The sequence below is a fragment of the Bos mutus genome, chromosome 17 (genome assembly GCF_027580195.1).
Source record: "Bos mutus isolate GX-2022 chromosome 17, NWIPB_WYAK_1.1, whole genome shotgun sequence".
NCBI lineage: Eukaryota > Metazoa > Chordata > Mammalia > Artiodactyla > Bovidae > Bos > Bos mutus.
Genome location: NC_091633.1, coordinates 19,864,106 through 19,881,271, shown reverse-complemented (window position 1 = coordinate 19,881,271; position 17,166 = coordinate 19,864,106). Strand labels below are relative to the sequence as shown.

At 40.2% G+C, this 17,166-nt stretch overlaps 1 protein-coding gene across 2 annotated transcripts in view; it reads right to left on the bottom strand.

Annotated features, from left to right (window-relative positions):
- CCDC62 (coiled-coil domain containing 62) overlaps positions 1 to 17,166 on the bottom strand; it is a 44,767-nt gene that overhangs the window by 18,734 nt on the left and 8,867 nt on the right. Inside the window, exons 4-10 of one of the 2 annotated variants that reach the window (XM_070386260.1) lie at positions 16,769 to 16,870; positions 14,224 to 14,395; positions 11,947 to 12,048; positions 6,662 to 6,750; positions 6,201 to 6,316; positions 3,656 to 4,381; positions 568 to 724 (exon numbers count right to left, since the gene is read on the bottom strand). In XM_070386260.1, coding sequence (XP_070242361.1) covers positions 568 to 724; positions 3,656 to 4,381; positions 6,201 to 6,316; positions 6,662 to 6,750; positions 11,947 to 12,048; positions 14,224 to 14,395; positions 16,769 to 16,870 — 1,464 coding nt within the window. The remainder of the gene's footprint in view (positions 1 to 567; positions 725 to 3,655; positions 4,382 to 6,200; positions 6,317 to 6,661; positions 6,751 to 11,946; positions 12,049 to 14,223; positions 14,396 to 16,768; positions 16,871 to 17,166) is intronic. The other variant, XM_070386261.1, reaches the window with a different exon arrangement.

Here is a 17,166-nt window from a genome sequence, read left to right as displayed (position 1 = left end):
TACAGCAAAATGTAAACATGTTAAATCTGAATGTAGGTACACAGTTGTTTCTTGTACTCTTCATTTTGTGTGTTTAAGCTATTTACTAAAAATAGATACAGCAATCACTTGGAGGGCCTGAGGGACATTTTGCCTGAAGCTAACCTACAGTATGTTTAAAGAAAACAGAAGGGAAGTAAGTATGACTTCAGTTCAATAATGCAGGTAAAGTCCTATGGTTAAAATAAAACCTGAAGAACAGCCAAAATTAAGCACGCTAACATAAGCACGCTAACAATATTGCTACAGGAGAATTAAAAGTGTACTGGGGAGAAATCGTGCTTGAATAAGCTGAGTATTTCTTTCTTTCTTTAAAGATTTTTTAAAAAATATGGACCATTTTAAGTCTTTATTGAATTTGTTACAATATTCTTCTTTTGTTCTTTGTTTTTTGGCCATGAGGCATGTGGGGTCTTAGCTCCCCGACCAGGGATCAAGCCCACAGCCCCCTGCATCGGAAGGCTAAGTCCCAACCACTGGACTGCCAGAAAAGTCCCTAAGCTGAGTATTTCTAAGCGAAATACAAACCTTTTCACTGGGCAGGGCTGCGTCTTTGTTGACTAACAAAATCTTAGATGAGTTCTTTTTATCCGAAGAGGATTCTGTCTCTATCAACTTCTCATCCTCTCTTAAGGCAGATTTTGAAGAATCCAAACAGTGGGACTGCTGGATGGCGATCAGCTCACTGTGAATAATAAAACCAAACAAAAACAGGCATCTTGAAACAATAACAAACATATGACACCAATACTCATACAGAAAAGCATTTCAACAGGACAAAAAGAGAGATTTTTCCTTTTTCATGAAGAAGCTGAAGTTTGAATAGAATGTATAGATTCGAATAGAATATTTATATAGGATATTATAAATTAATGCACACCCTTCACAGCAAGAAAACAAAGTTCTTTGTTAAAGGGTAACTACAGAAGAGAGAATTGTCCTCCTCTCTACACCTTCTGGAAAAAACAGCAAAGAAAAGAAGGTTTGAGGGATAGGATCATCCAAGAGAGATAGGGGAAAGAAATGAATACAGTATAAGGTTAAACGTGTAGATTTTAGGTTTTCAGCGTGAGATTGATTTTTGCTAATAGTTTTTTAAAAGTTCTTTTCTGAAAGTTGAATGGCACTGTTATGGGTCCTTAATTCTTCTACAGGATCTCAGTAATTAGAGAACAGACACATGTAGCTAAGTTTCTGGGCAGGTTATTAAAGTCTGGGCTCAAAGCAGAGAGCCTGGAAACAGGCCCTGGAAACCTCCTTCTCCCACGGACCTTCTGGATCAGTCAGGGCAGCTGCTATGGCTTCTCTGTCCACAGATACACCCCTGGCTGTCAAATGGAATGGAGGTATAAATGTGAAGAACATTTTGGTCAGATGATGAAGTGTGCACACAAGTTCTTATAATCTAAGGAAGAATGGGAAAACATGATTATCTTTTCTACTTAATCATGCATTTGTCATGCGATGCCTTGGCATGTGCCTCTGCTGGAAGAACAAGAAGTCACTTGAATTATTTCAAGCCAGGGAGGTCAAAAGGGCCTGGAAAGAAAACTCAGAAGTTGCTTTGGAATTTCTTTCATGCCTTAAATTTAATATATGTCCACTGTACTCTTAAAACTGTCTAACACAAAATTTTTCCCTTAATATATGCGTGTTTTTGTTCAGTAGTGAAAAACAGGAAGTTGTGTCCTACTGGGATTTGTGATTACTTAAGGCAATCTTTTATTAAAACCAAATATGAACAGGTAACATTTAGTGTAACAACCAATTTTTTAAAAAGCTTTTGCAACTGACAGAATCAGTATATGATTTTTAAATGACTCAGGCTTCTAAACAGGCCAAATGAAAACCCAAACAATGAAAATCCCCAAAAGGAATTTTTAACTATAAAGTCCTATGAAAGGCAATGTGATGATTCAGATAAGGCTCTCAATAGAGAAACTTTATTCTTTCTATAATTTAAGGTCAAAGAGCAAGGTTTTCTTTAAAAATAGCACAAGTTAGGATAGTGCCCCACAACTACCTACAGGATTCAGCAACGGACAGTGGGATGAGCCTGAAAGGGCAGCATTTGCTAACAACTAAGAAGAAGGCTGAGCGCCGAAGAATTGATGCTTTTGAACTGTGGTGTTGGAGAAGACTCTTGAGAGTCCCTTGGACTCCAAGGAGATCCAACCAGTCCATTCTAAAGAAGATCAGCCCTGGGATTTCTTTGGAGGGAATGATGCTGAAGCTGAAACTCCAGTATTTTGGCCACCTCATGCGAAGAGTTGACTCATTGGAAAAGACTCTGATGCTGGGAGGGATTGGGGGCAGGAGGAGAAGGGGACGCCAGAGGATGAGATGGCTGGATCGCATCACTGACTCGATGGACGTGAGTCTGAGTGAACTCCGGGAGTTGGTGATGGACAGGAGGGCTGGCGTGCTGCGATTCATGGGGTCGCAAAGAGTCAGACACGACTGAGCGACTGAACTGAACTGAATGCATTTTCTTCTCTTAAACAAAATAAAAAATACAGTCAGATAGAAATGGTCAAAAGGCACAAACTTACAGTTATAAGAACTAGAGATTTCACATACAGTAGGATTAATAACATTTACACTGCTGTAGGCTATATACGAAAATTGCTGAGAAGGTAAATCCTAAGGGTTCTCATCACAAGGAAACAATAATTTTTTTTTCTTTTGTATCTATATGAGATGATGGCCATTCACTAAACTTACTGTGCTCATCATTTTCTGATGTACTTAAATCGTTACGACAAACACCTTAAATTTAGACGGTGTTCCACATCAGTTATATCTCAATAAAACTGAAAGAAAAAGGCCAATAACTGTTACCAGCTTGTTAAATACAAATATTCTTTCTCCTGCATGATTTTGAAAAGTAAGAAAGTTTGGGAGATGTAAACTGAACACAAAGGCCAAAGCAGTCGGATGTATCAATAAGCCAATGCAGGCCAGGAGAATGTCTTATCTGGGGTCTAGGGAATGTAATCTGGACATGAAAGAAACAGCTTATCGATTCAAAAGGATCCAGGCTGAGGAATGCCCCAGAGCAGCATTCTACTCTGTGAAGTGACCTCCCCGTTTGTTTTAAAATAAAACATGTTTGCTCAGCTCATGACAACTTGCTGTGTTGTTAAGCAAAACCTTTGCCTCAGATGCTGTCCTAGGCACAAACTTCTCACTGGAATCAAGTCTCTGTGCAATCAAAAACTCAACAGCCTGTGCTGTGATGAAAAGAGGAAGTGGTGTGTCAAACGCAATGTCTGTTGCAAACGCTGCTTGCATTTCACAGCTGGCATGAAGTGGCTCCTGCAGGCCTTTTCTATTTCTAAACTCAGTAAGTAGGCTCCCTGGGCTTCCCCGGTGGCTCGGCGGTAAAGAATCCACGTGAAAATGCAGAGACGTGGGTTCAATCCCTGGGTCAGGGAGATCCCCTAGAGGAGGAAATGGCAACCCGCTCTAGTATTCTTGCTGGAAGAATCCCATGGACAGAGGTACCCAGCGGGCTACACTCCATGGGGTGCAAAAGAGTTGGCTACAACTTAGCAACTGAACCACACCACCAAGTAGGCTCCCTGGGTGTTCACAAACGTGAAACGAGACTGACCTTGTCGAAGAGTTGTACTTGGTCCCGCTGGCGCTTCCTGAACAAGTGCACACAGATTTGTGGCGCACGACCCTCTGCACTTTGGAAGGCTTGAAGATGCTCATCCACTCCACGTCAGACATGTGGCCCGGCGCTTCGATTACGAAGTTACTCGGGTGGCAGCACTTGGACTCCCACATGTCGCTTTCATCCACACAGGCTTCATTTCTGTGGCAACAGGAGACTCCAGGCCTTTCCAGGTGGTCCTGATAGTCGACATCCAGCTTTTCTGGCTGCTTTGAATCAGAACAGCTGGCCAGGCCCAGGTAAACGTTGACGTCATGCCATTTATCATCAGATACAGATGTTGATGTTTCTGAGGGTTGCTTCTCTTCGTTCTGAATCCCAATTCCATTCCCTTTGTGTGATTTTGCGTGGATCTTGCAAAATGTACTTTTGTTTTCGGGTTCAATCTGGATTTTTCCTCCCAGAGACCAAGACTTTTGTTTCTCCACTAAGTCTTTTGCAAATAGAGATGAGATAGCAATTACACTTTTTCCCCCAAATGAAGTATTAACCTGTAGTTTCTTCTCTTTGCATACATCACAAGAGCTCTTGTCTGACCTAGTTTGCTGAACCAACGTGGTCTCAAATTTTTGGTCCTTAACCAGTGACTTCTGATTTTTCTCCCTCTTAAAATCGACTTTTAGGTGGTTATTTTCAAGGTCTGATAAACACATGTCTCTGCTATGGTGGCATTACAAAAAACGGGAAGTTATAAGATACACTTGATACTATCATTCTAAATATTTCACTCAAACCTCATCAGTTGAGCTAAACCCTAATAAGACCCATTTGTCTCAGTTGAAAATAGAAGATAGGAATTTTATATTCTTCGGAGCCCAGTTTTAGCCCAGCCTCCTCCAGGAAGTCTTTCTGATCACCAAGCCCACATGCCCACTCCCCCATGTCCCATCCTTAAGGTCTACTATACATATGTCCATACTGCAAATCACTATCTTACTGCATATATGATCTAATTCATCAGAGAGAGACTCTCCTATTACAACTATAAGGCTCGCTGTTTCACGAATGTCCTGTCTAAAGATGCTTAAGGGTGTTTTTCACATATGAAGCCATTTTTAATCCCCCTAGCACCTAGGACAGTCGTTAATACACACTCAGTGTTCTGTAAATACTTGTTGACTGATCTGTTATTTCTTTTCCTAATTCTATTAGTTTCACAGTAAACAGAGCTAAAGCCAGAACTGAAAGGCAATGGGGATTCAAGGTACAGAGATAAACTGGACAGTGCCAAATGTGTTCACCATACTGTATTCTGACATCCCACTTATCTGCTACACCTATGTAGCTATGTACCGAAAACCAGTGTAAAGTAAAAATGACACATGTGCATAAAATAAAACTCATTGTGACAAACCTTTTACTACAAGGTTAAAATTCTCATGTCACATGTGTTCAGGTGTTCTAATCTATATGATTCTGATTCTCCTTCTAGAATAGGAAAGGCCGCTTTATGTTCTTAAAGAATAACTTCAATTGTCTAGCCCAGGTGCCTCCCAGAGGAAATGAAGTACAAAAAGGAAAGAGAGACAACTGGTTAGGGGCTTCTGCCTGCTGGAGATCGCCGGCTTCGTCTGATGTTTATTAGTAGCAGCTGCAGATGCTGGGATACAGAGCGATGGTGTTAGAATCCCCAGTAAAAGACCCGAAGAAAAGCACAGCGAATGCAGCAAAGTGTGGGGTGAGTTCCCAGTCTTCCTGTCTGCAGCAAAACCCTGCAACTCCTGACCACTCCCGACCCTGAACGCCAGCCTCCTAGGGAAAGGAGCGTGCCACTGGGCCCAGCTTCTGCCCTTACGTGGAGAAATGGGAGTTCCCCGAATGCCCCCTACTTTCCACCACTCCCTTACTATTTTGGCTGGATATGTGGACTAAACTGAACTGTGGGACAGTTGCATGCTTGTTAAATTAAACCACTCTTCATATGTTTATATTTTACTTTTACAGAAACCAATTTAATTCACATACTGCCTGTTATAGGTAAGAGCAGATATCTTCTTCTATTAATAAGGAAAATGGAAAGATCAAGCTGAGAGCAGAGGTCACCCTCAGCTGAACTTCTACTGCAGTTATTTCTACCATTCTTTGATGTTCTTTCTTTTAGATAAGCATAATACCCAGTATATCTTTATTCTCCCTATTCCTAGCCCAGTGCCTAAAATACTGAGAGTTCTGAATAAATGATTCATCTCTGTAATGTCTACTTTACCTCAAAGCCTTCTATACAACACACACACACAAATAATGTATTTAATGAAATTTATCAAATAGTTTAATTAGGATCATGCCTAAATTCTAAATCTAGTCTCACTACAACCCAGGATTAAAATGATAATTATTAGCTCACATATATTTTTTCCCATTTACTCCCTGCTATCTAGGGAATAGTAGTAAGTACTGACCCATAGTAGGTACTTAACAAATATTGATGAATGATGGAAATAAATACAATATCATATTAATGGCATCTTACTAAGGTTACCTGGATTCCATGCCCTTTGATTCCTCCATCTTTGAGTCATATATCTGTATTAATTCCTGAGAATTTTCCACATTGAAATTAAGAAACTGCAGATCACGCTGTTGTTTTACGTAAATCTGCCGTAGATATTGATAAATCAATACAAAGTGTAACGACAAAGCTAAAGCAAGCCAACAATTGGGTGTTTCAGACACTAAAACGTATCAGACAGTGGCTAAAGACATATGCTGAATATGTTTGCTTTCCTTTTTCCTATGTTAGCACCAAGATTTGTTAGTATAACCAGTCTCCTTTACTATAAGCAAGACTCTATCTGCGAGGTTAATACGATTGATACACCTTTAAAGTAGTCAGGATTCCAGAAGCACCATAAACAAAATCACCAGGCATACACTTTTCCTAATTTGATGTCTGTTTATAAATGTTTCCCACTTAATAGTGAAGAGTGAGTGGGGACGTACCTGTCTCAGATTATGCAGCTCTGCATTCATGCGTTCTTGCTTTGACTTTGCGATATCAAGTAGCTCATCTTTCCTTTTTTCTCTCTCTGCTATTTAAGAACAAATATTATTAAAACATTTTTCACCAGCCACATCAATACACACCTCTTCATTTCTGACAATTGAATGTGCACATGGCTAACAATTTTTTTTCACACTCGTTTCTGAATTTTAAAATTGCAAAATGGATGTCCAGGAAGAAGTTTAATCTGTGATTCTAACTAAATTTGAAAACTTTTGCAATATAATTAATGCTAAGTCAAAAAAGTATTCCAAACTGTACAAACTCTATGATCAAATGACGTGTGTGTGTCTGTATGTACATATGCATTGAAAAAGGCTGAGGGCAAGCACACTGAAATATCAAAATAAGTTATTTTTAGATGTAAGGATTAAAGAAAATTATTTTCCTTTTTTGGGGGGGAGGGGATGAGTTCTAAATCTCTAAAATTTAATACTTTATTCTTTACTTATTTATTCACATTACACAGGTAACTTGTAAATGCATTTTCCTTATAAAAATCCAAACAACATATTACTTTTATCAACATAAAAAAAAAACTAACATTACAAGGGGAAAAAAAAAATCACTGTTTTCTTCAGCATGTAAGTCAATCTGATATAATCTCACAATCAGGCTATTCCTATGTGATCTTGCAAACCAAAGACTTAGGATACTTGAACCTATGAGGTGACCCCATAGGTAGATAAACTTGTCTTTCCATTTTAATGAAAGCCCAGGACTCCTTTACAGACTTTCTATTTCTTGAGAACTCTTTTTACCTGATAGGTAAGTAAGATTCAGAATTGTCTTGAATATACACTTGAATATTACACTCAATTTCCTAGCTCAGAAAGAAAAAGAGGTATTTTTTAAAATATTCATTCTTTTATAAAGACCATAAATATTCTGCTGAAATGGGGACACTTCATTATTACTAGAGTTGGAGTATCAGTCAGTCAGTTCAGTCGCTCAGTCATGTCCAACTCTTTGTGACCCCATGAATCGCAGCACACCAGGCCTCCCTGTCCCTCACCAACTCCCGGAGTTCCCTCAGACTCACGTCCATCGAGTCAGTGATGCCATCCAGCCATCTCATCCTCTGGCGTCCCCTTCTCCTCCTGCCCCCAATCCCTCCCAGCATCAGAGTCTTTTCCAATGAGTCAACTCTTCGCGTGAGGTGGCCAAAGTACTGGAGTTTCAGCTTCAGCATCATTCCCTCCAAAGAAATCCCAGGGCTGATCTCCTTCAGAATGGACTGGTTGGATCTCCTTGCAGTCCAAGGGACTCTCAAGAGTCTTCTCCAACACCACAGTTCAAAAGCATCAATTCTTCAGCGCTCAGCCTTCTTCACAGTCCAACTCTCACATCCATACATGACCACAGGAAAAACCATAGCCTTGACTAGACGGACTTTTGTTGGCAAAGTAATGTCTCTGCTTTTCAATATGCTATCTAGGTTGGTCATAAATTTCCTTCCAAGGAGTAAGCATCTTTTAATTTCATGGTTGCAGTCACCATCTGTAGTGATTTTGGAGCCCAAAACAATAAAGTCTGACACTGTTTCCCCATCTATTTGCCATGAAGTGATGGGACCAGATGCCATGATTTTCATTTTCTGAATGTTGAGCTTTAAGCCAACTTTTTCACTCTCCTCTTTCACTTTCATCAAGAGGCTTTTTAGTTCCTCTTCACTTTCTGCCATAAGGGTGGTGTCATCTGCGTATCTGAGGTGATTGATATTTCTCCCGGCAATCTTGATTCCAGCTTGTGCTTCTTCCAGCCCAGCGTTTCTCATGATGTACTCTGCATATAAGTTAAATAAGCAGGGTGACAATATACAGCCTTGACGTACTCCTTTTCCTATTTGGAACCAGTCTGTTGTTCCATGTCCAGTTCTAACTGTTGCTTCCTGACCTGCATACAGATTTCTCAAGAGGTAGATCAGGTGGTCTGGTACTCCCATCTCTTTCAGAATTTTCCACAGTTTTTTGTGATCCACACAGTCAAAGGCTTTGGCATAGTCAATAAAGCAGAAATAGATGTTTTTCTGGAACTCTCTTGCTTTTTCCACGATCCAGCGGATGTTGGCAATTTGATCTCTGGTTCTTCTGCCTTTTCTAAAACCAGCTTGAACATCAGGAAGTTCACGGTTCACGTATTGCTGAAGCCTGGCTTGGAGAATTTTGAGCATTACTTTACTAGCATGTGAGATGATGCGAAGTCAATATTTTTAAAATGGGTTCAGAACTTGGCAAATGAGAACCCACAGAAAAGAAAGATCTGAAGTGCTATGTGAAGTCTTGCACCAGAAAAAAATATTAGTATTATGCTTAATGAGAAATCATTTCATTCACTCAGAAGTGAGAGAGCAACAATAAATGTTTAACCTTAAAAGAACCTACTATATTTATAAGAAGTTCAAATGAAATGCACAAAATGGCCCTCTATTACATGAATGGATTTTGAGTCAATCAGATGCAGCCTAAATCGAAATGTGCAACTCCTATGGTTTATTAATAGTTCTTTTCCACGTGTCATTTTTCTATTGGATGAAGAATACAAATATTTATTTTATCATTGCTTTACATTTGGAACATCACAGAAACCATCCAAGGACAAAGGCATGAGCTTTGCTGGGGACGGAGACTCTACCTAGACAGGTTCTCTGCCAAGTGCTTGCTGGTAATCAGAGCAGGGCCAGGTGGAATAAAGCACGAGGAGTGACCTGTGAAAAGCCACCACCTCCTACCCAAACACGCTTAATGCTCAGCCCTTCCAACCCGGGCCTGCAGTATCATCTTATTTCAAAAAGGTAATCCACATGCACAGAACGGAGGACACAGCACAGTGAAAGCTACTGCCTCGGGTTTAAACTACTACGTCTCCTCATTTCTGAATTGATTTCCTTGCATTAGATGAGTCAACACCATAACAAAAGCCTAAAACAGCAGTGCACTTGCAATATTTATGAAGCCCCATTTAGTCTGTATGAATTCAATCCTATGCACAGAGAAAACAATAAAAGAGGGGCCATAGCTCCTTTCACAGGGGAAGTGATGCCTATCGGCCTCTAGGCCTCCTGGCTGCTCTCTGTTCTACCCACCTCTCATTTTCAACAGCATCTAACGTGCTGGTGCCTTCCCAGTGTTTAGAGATACTTCTTTAGGGCACAGCACGGCCCCCTAGACAAAAGCTAACGACTTTATCTGGCATCGAAAGGGCGATGCTAAGTGTATTTCAGTACTGCCTTAACTGTCTTTAGAATCATCTACTGTTGCATAAAACAGAACTGCTTCCTTAGATCTGACACTTTCCTCCATGGCTGGATCACTAGGGACCACAGTGGAGTGGGCCTGCCTATTTTCACACGTTGGTTACTGAAAACAAAGAGATACGGAACTCTCTGCTGACACCTGCCTGAGCAAGGCAGCCTGAGGACAGCAGCATAAAGAAGGGGCGCTGGCCGTCTGGACCTGCTGAGCTCCAGTCAAGCCGTTGTGCCTTTCACTGCCTGAAAGACCTTCACGCAGTCTTAGAGAACTCCCAGGACCACAGAAATGTAAACTAGCATGTTTTTTTAAAAAAAAACTTCTTATAAGCAACATGGACAAATGAAACCTGTCTCTAAGCCTATGTGAAAACTTCAGTAAGAGGGAAAATGAAGTTTTGAATTAAAAGTACATTTCTAAGGCATCTTCCAATCTCAAATAAAATGTGTTAATTTTCAGCCATGGCACCTGAGAGCATATTATCATGTTAAGCCTTTAAAAATTATTTTTAGGCATAATTCACTTTTATCATTTAAGCGTACAAAAATTGTTCTGAGACAGTGGTTTGAGCAGAAAAAATGTTTAAGAAATAAGCTTAGGAAATGATTAAAAAAATTATTTCACAAAATGGATTTGTTGGAGTATTAGCTAACAAATTACATATACTTCACCTAATAATACCTAACAGAAAGAGTAGAAATAGATGAACCAAAAGAAAAGGAGGTTATTTATTAAAATATCTTGTAAATTTTTCTCCATCTTCTGACCTTTCATAGCATTTTATTCATAGCATTTGTGTAACACTAAATTCTCTGTGGGCCTTGGTCACTAACAGAGTGCCTGGCAAATATACACTGATCCAAAGATTGTGTGAATTCAACTGTAAAGCCACAAATATATGTATCTTTATGTATACATCCAAATATATGTATATCTTTATATATGTATCTTTAGCTGTGTGCATGCTGTATAGGAGAGTATTGCTTTGAAACACAGCAATCCTAGAAATAACAGAAATAGTGACCTCTAGTGGTAGAAAACTGCATTTCTCCTATCTTAATCACAAGAGATTAAAATTAAGAATTCCACTTTATTTGAAAAAAAAAAAAAAAATAATACCGTATCCTGTCCTTTAACTTACAGAAATGTATTCTCTTCCTAGAAGGAAGAACATTGAGGGTATGTATGAGTAGACCCAAAAATGTTCATTTAATTTCTATTTTGAATTTTATCTCCAAATCTATGATTTTCTTAATACAAACTACGAGAATTAAAGTCCAAAAAAATCCTGGCTGGCAGGGCCATATATGGATCAGATCTATATCTCAGTGATTCTCAGTTGGGAGTAGAGAAAGGAGGGGCTACACTCTAACATACTGGGGTGAGTTGGGGTTAAAAGTGCAGGAGAATATGGCAGCCGGTGGAGAGATGTGTGTGCAATTTTTACACTGCACATTATTGACAAACTTGCTTTCAAATCATGAACAATTCATCTCCAATATTATTATTTTGGGGTCATACTGATGTAACAAAACACATGAAGTTTTCCGACTGCAATAATTACAGGTGATTTATTTGGAAAACTGAAAAAATGTTGAATTTCTAATTTTTACCTAGTGTTTGCAAAAGTATGAACATCCTCCCTTCTTTGGCTCATAAGATTCTTTCTTAATGAATTTTTAAGCCAAGTGTTACATTTTTAGTAAGAAGTATAGTCACATACTCAAGCTGGAAGGGACAGCAGTTCCTCATTTTACAGAAGGGAACACTGAGTTAACTGGGAAGCATGATGACAGCTTTAAAATGTCCCGTATGGTCTCTGTTCATTTCTCAAAGAGTGTTAAAATTAATTACATAAATACATATAGTATTTTGAGGCAGGCACAGTTCATTTAGCCCACCATGGTAGTACCAAAGAAAGTACAGGTTACAAAATATATAACTATTCAATCACTTAAACAATCTATTTTTACCAGTAAAGACCAATTCGTCATGCAGGTAACTCTTCTCTTGCTTGAGGCGAATGATCTCTTCTCGTTGTTCATTATTTTCTGTTGTCTTTTCATTTAGATCCTCTTCACAAATAGAAGGGGGAGAAAGTCCTCAAATAAATACTAGTTTCTAGAGGAATATACACTGCAAATACCTCTCATGTCCTTAGCACCCACTTCCAATCCATATGAAGTCCTGCTGGATCTACAGCTAAAATGTCCTGTATCTGACATTTCACTGCATGCTTGGCAGTGATCCTGGCCAAGGCTCCCACTGTCTCCATGCATGAACCTTGCCTCTTCCATTGCAGCCTGATGTCCACAGAGCCATCAGGGCCATCTGCTGGCACCACTTCTCTGCTAAAAGCCCTCATACTACATTTAGGATGAAATATAAACTCAGACCCTTAAGCCCTGTACAGCCTGGCCCTGTCCTTTCAATCTGTTCCTTTCACTTGCCCCGACCCCCGAACCCACCCCAGGGCTTTTGCATTTGCTGTTTCTTCTGCCTGGAAGATCTTGGCCCAGATTTTTACATGACTAGTTCTTCCAAGTTTCAGCTCAAATGTTCTCTTCGAAGATGTCTTTCCAGTGCGCTCAAACTAAATGAGTCTCTGTCCCTTACTCTCTGGCCCACTATCCATGACCCTGTTTTTATTTTATATTTTTTAAACAAATGTTAAATTTCTAAAATAAGGCATAAAAATTGATAAAACAGACTTCTTTTTACTTTTAATCTTACCTAGGTATACATAACATTCAATAAACGTACTGAATGCCTGCAATATACTCCAAGGGCTGTGCTATCAGAGTCCATCCCTGCTGTGAAGGGGCTTATAGTATGATTATGGTTTTAGATGAAACTACAAATGGACACAAAATTATCATTTGCCAGGAGTCAGGGCATCATTAGAACAAGATTTTAGCAGGTGGAGTCTTTTAAACTAAACCTGTCACAATAACCTTTCCCAATTTCAACAGTAACTCCCTGCCTCACAAGGGGCCCCACCTGGGACAGAGGCAGAGTAACCACACCATTGCACCACTTTGTCATTCTAAGGCTGCCTGTTCCACTGTGAGAGTCAGTCCTCAGGTCCAACTGATGACCACTTACAAATGCAATCATCTGGGTGTGGAATTAAGACCCAGATAGCTCCTGAATCCAACAGCTTCTTCTGGGATACAGCTGGGAAAAGCCAGAGACAAGTGGGCCTCCCCCTTTACCCTCTGTAGATAGATAGATACAGATTCAGTCGTGTCCGACTCTGTGACGCCATGGACTGTAGCCTACCAGGCTCCTCTGTCCATGGGATTTTCCAGGCAACAGTACTGGAGTGGATTGTCATTTCCTTCTCCAGGGGATCTTCCCAACCCAGGGCTCAAACCCCGGTCTCCTGCATTGTAGACAGACGCTTTACCATCTGAGCCACCAGGGCTTTGTAGACAAATGCAAATTTTTACTCTATCACCTAGATCTACCTCCAAGTATGTAGCACTAACCTATCTGCCATACCCAACCTTTGTTTCATTAGAAAACTTCAAGGAGTAGAATAAACCATGGAGTTACTGTGAGAATGAAAAAGGAAAAAGGAGGACACAAAAGGAATTCTCCCCAAAAAAGAACATCCACTGAACAGCCACTCTGGTAGTCTGTGTTGTAGGTGGCAACTCCTTATCCCTCCCTGCATTCATTCCTCAATTTTTTTTTTTTTAGTTTCTCCCATAAAAGGACAGAGGATATTTTTCCATTGCCTGACTCTGGGTTCACCCATGTGATTCACTTTGGCCACAGAATGAAGGGCAAGTGATGGTATGCCAGGCCCTCTTATCTTTCTGCTTCCTCTCTTAAGTTTCTGCCTTCACCATGGGAAGAAATGCCCATACTACCCAGCCGGGGAAAAGATGCTCCAGTGGGCCCAACAGAGATCAGCCAATTCCCTAGTGGCTTCCAGATAAATGAGTTTATCAAAGGACACCACTGAGATACCATCGTTGATTGCCACAAGGCATATAGTAGCAACAGTTAACTGGTACAGCAAAGGCAGGATTATTTTTTAAATATAATGCATTAGGCAGTTTTCCCCACTCTTGCTATTCATCTTGTAACACAAAAACTGCTGCATAATTCTATACAAATGAACATTTCATGATGGGACCTAATGCTAACAACAGACCTCTTCCCAGTTATCAGATTAAGTGAACTCAAATGAAGAAATATATTCCCAAGATAAAACACCTCCATTTAGGCCTCTTCCTTACCTTTTAATTTATTGACTTCAATCTTAAGTGCCTTCAATTTCTGCTTATAATCTTGCTTTTCTTTCACAATACAGGTCTCCACCATCTTAGCATCACGTAAGGCATGCTCTAACAATTTAAATTTACCCGAACAGTCAGCAATGTGATTGACTGCCTCAATAATATCTTTGTCCTAAAACCCAAATTTGAAAACTGTTACATTTTAAAATGCCAATTAAACAAGATGACACTTACTGAAATCTCATTGTGGAGCAGGGATAAATTGGGAGACTGGGATTGACGGGTACATACTACTATATAGCCCGACATATATAGAGAATAAATAACTAGTAAGAACCTGCTGTATAGCACAGGGAACTCTACTCACTACTCTGTAATGGCCTATCTGGGAAAAGAATCTAAAAAGAAGTGGGTATATGTGTATATATAACTGATTTACTTTGATGTACACTTAAAACACAGAACATGGTAAATGAACTGTGAAAAGTAAAAGTGAAGTCGCTTAGTCGTGTCCAACTCTTTGCGACCCCAGGGATTGTGGCCCACGGAATTTTCCAGGCAAGAGTACTGGAGTGGGTTGCCATTTCCTTCTCCAGGGGATCTTCCTGACCCAGGGATCAAACCTGGGTCTCCCACATTGCAGGCAGAGGCTTTACCTCTGAGCCACCAGGGAAGCCCTAACTGTACACTAATAAAAACTAAAAAAAAAAAAAAAGACCACATTGTGTAACTGGGTACCCAGTTGCAATCCAGCGCTTTCCATGTGTTAACTCATTTAAGCCTCATAGTAACTATCTGAGGTAAGAAATATTGTTATTACCCACATGACAGAGGAGTAGACAGGAAATTGGCCACAATTACACAAGCTGGGTTTCCTTGGTGGCTCAGGAGGTAAAGAATCCACCTACAATGCAGGAGACCTGGGTTTGATCCCTGGGTTGGGAAGATCCCCTGGAGGAGGGCATGGCAACGCACTCCAGTATTTTGCCTGGGGAATCCCATGGACAGAGGAGCCTGGCGGGATGCAGTCCATGGGGTCACAAAGAGTCGGACATGACTGAGTGACTAAGCATAGCACAAGTTAGTGACAGTTTTGATCTGAACTTGGCTGGCTGGCCCCCAAAACCATGCATGAACCACCAGTTTGCAGTCTCAGAAAGTCTAGAACCAAACATTTGATTACCTATGAAACTATAATAGCAATAGGAGGACTGGAGGCCCTGGAGTGGGCTGTATTTTCTGGATTACAGATAAATCCCAGAGGCCCTCTCTTCCTTTCCTTCTTTTCAGCTTCTTAAGACGACAGACTCCAAGACCTCATCCCAAACCTACCCAAGCCAGAACCTCTTATTGTTGAAGTGGTTGTTTTAATTACATAAAAGGTATCTATCTGCTTGTTGAAAAGCAATTCAAATAACACCTGAAGGTATGAAAATAATAAGTAAAAGTACTCTCCCCACCACTCATAGGGAATATCGATTATCAGCAGGTTTCACCTTTGCTTAAGGACAAAGGTTTCTGTGGTAGCATCATATATGCGTTCCTGAAACACTTCACAGTTTGCATATCTCACGTTAGGAGGATTTATGGAAAAAATAGGGTTGGGGGAGATCATTCAAAAACCGACAGGGGTTGGGATGCAGCAGATGGAACTTTGTGATCAGATAACAAAGTAATCTGATAACTTCACAGTAGTCCTATTAAGTACATGGACACAGTTAAGCAAATGCCATTGCACACACACCAGTCAGGCAATCATTTTCAGCATCTCAGTACTGGCAGCTTTACCAGGACTTTGCTTCATGGAAACTGTAGGGGTTGCTGAAGCCAGGAAACTGGTCACTACTTGATTAAAGACAACTCTATAGATTTTAGTATTTTCTCTTTAATTTTCTGAAACCTTGTCCCTGATCATGTGGTGGAAAAATCACATTATACCAGCATCACTTCTCTAGTCACCTGTGGTCAAACACATGTGTCATCAAATAGAAGAGACTGTTTATCAGGACTTCCCTGGTGGTCCAGTGGTTAAGACTCCACACTCCCAGTGCAGGGAGCATGGGTTCGATCCCTGGTCAGGGAACTAATTCCCCACATGCTGCACGATGTGGCCACAAAAAAAAAAAAAAAAAAACTGTTCATCAACCACTGTTTATGGCATGTTAGTGACTATATCAACTGCTGATTGCTAAGTTTTCTTTTCAATTAAAAAACATTAACAAGTAATCTGACTGCTAATAACTTTATGAGACCTAGTAGTAGAATACCTCAGAAGAAAATCAGCTAATTCAGGCATGCTAGACCGTGGAACAGGCCTTGAAGACAGAAACCCACAGTGGAGTTCTGCCTCCTCTCAATGCCTTGGGCGCGTCATTTTAAACTTGTTTCCCTCATTTCTAAAACCAGAATTTTAAAAAAAGAGAGTAATATTGATAGCTCAACCTATCTGTGGGTTGCTGTGGGACTTAAGTGAGATAAGGTACATGACTATACTTTGTCGACCACAAGGTGCCTGCCACATGGAGGCATCATTATTCTGCGTTACCTTCAGCTTTATCATGGTGGTGAGAGCCTGTTCACGAGCTTGCAGTTGTCCCACTTGAGCAGAAAGTTCCACTAGCGTGTTGCTGAGATTTTCATTTCTAGCCTACAAGGAAAAAACGCAAAACACTAACCCAGTCATTTAAAAGCTTTCACTACTCTCACCAGCCATAATCTGTGCTCATTCTTTTTGTTTTTTCTTTAACCTTTTCAGTAACAAAGGGAGCTATTTAAGCAGTCATCAAAAAGCAACACAAACATCTATTTCCCCTCAGTTCTTATGATTCCCTTCTGAATTCTATCAGTTATGTTTATAAACGTGCCTTCTTCCTAATGGTCTTTTATGTATACTTTCTGGTTGGCGAGAAAGAGGAACATGAACGGGAAGAATGAACAGAAACT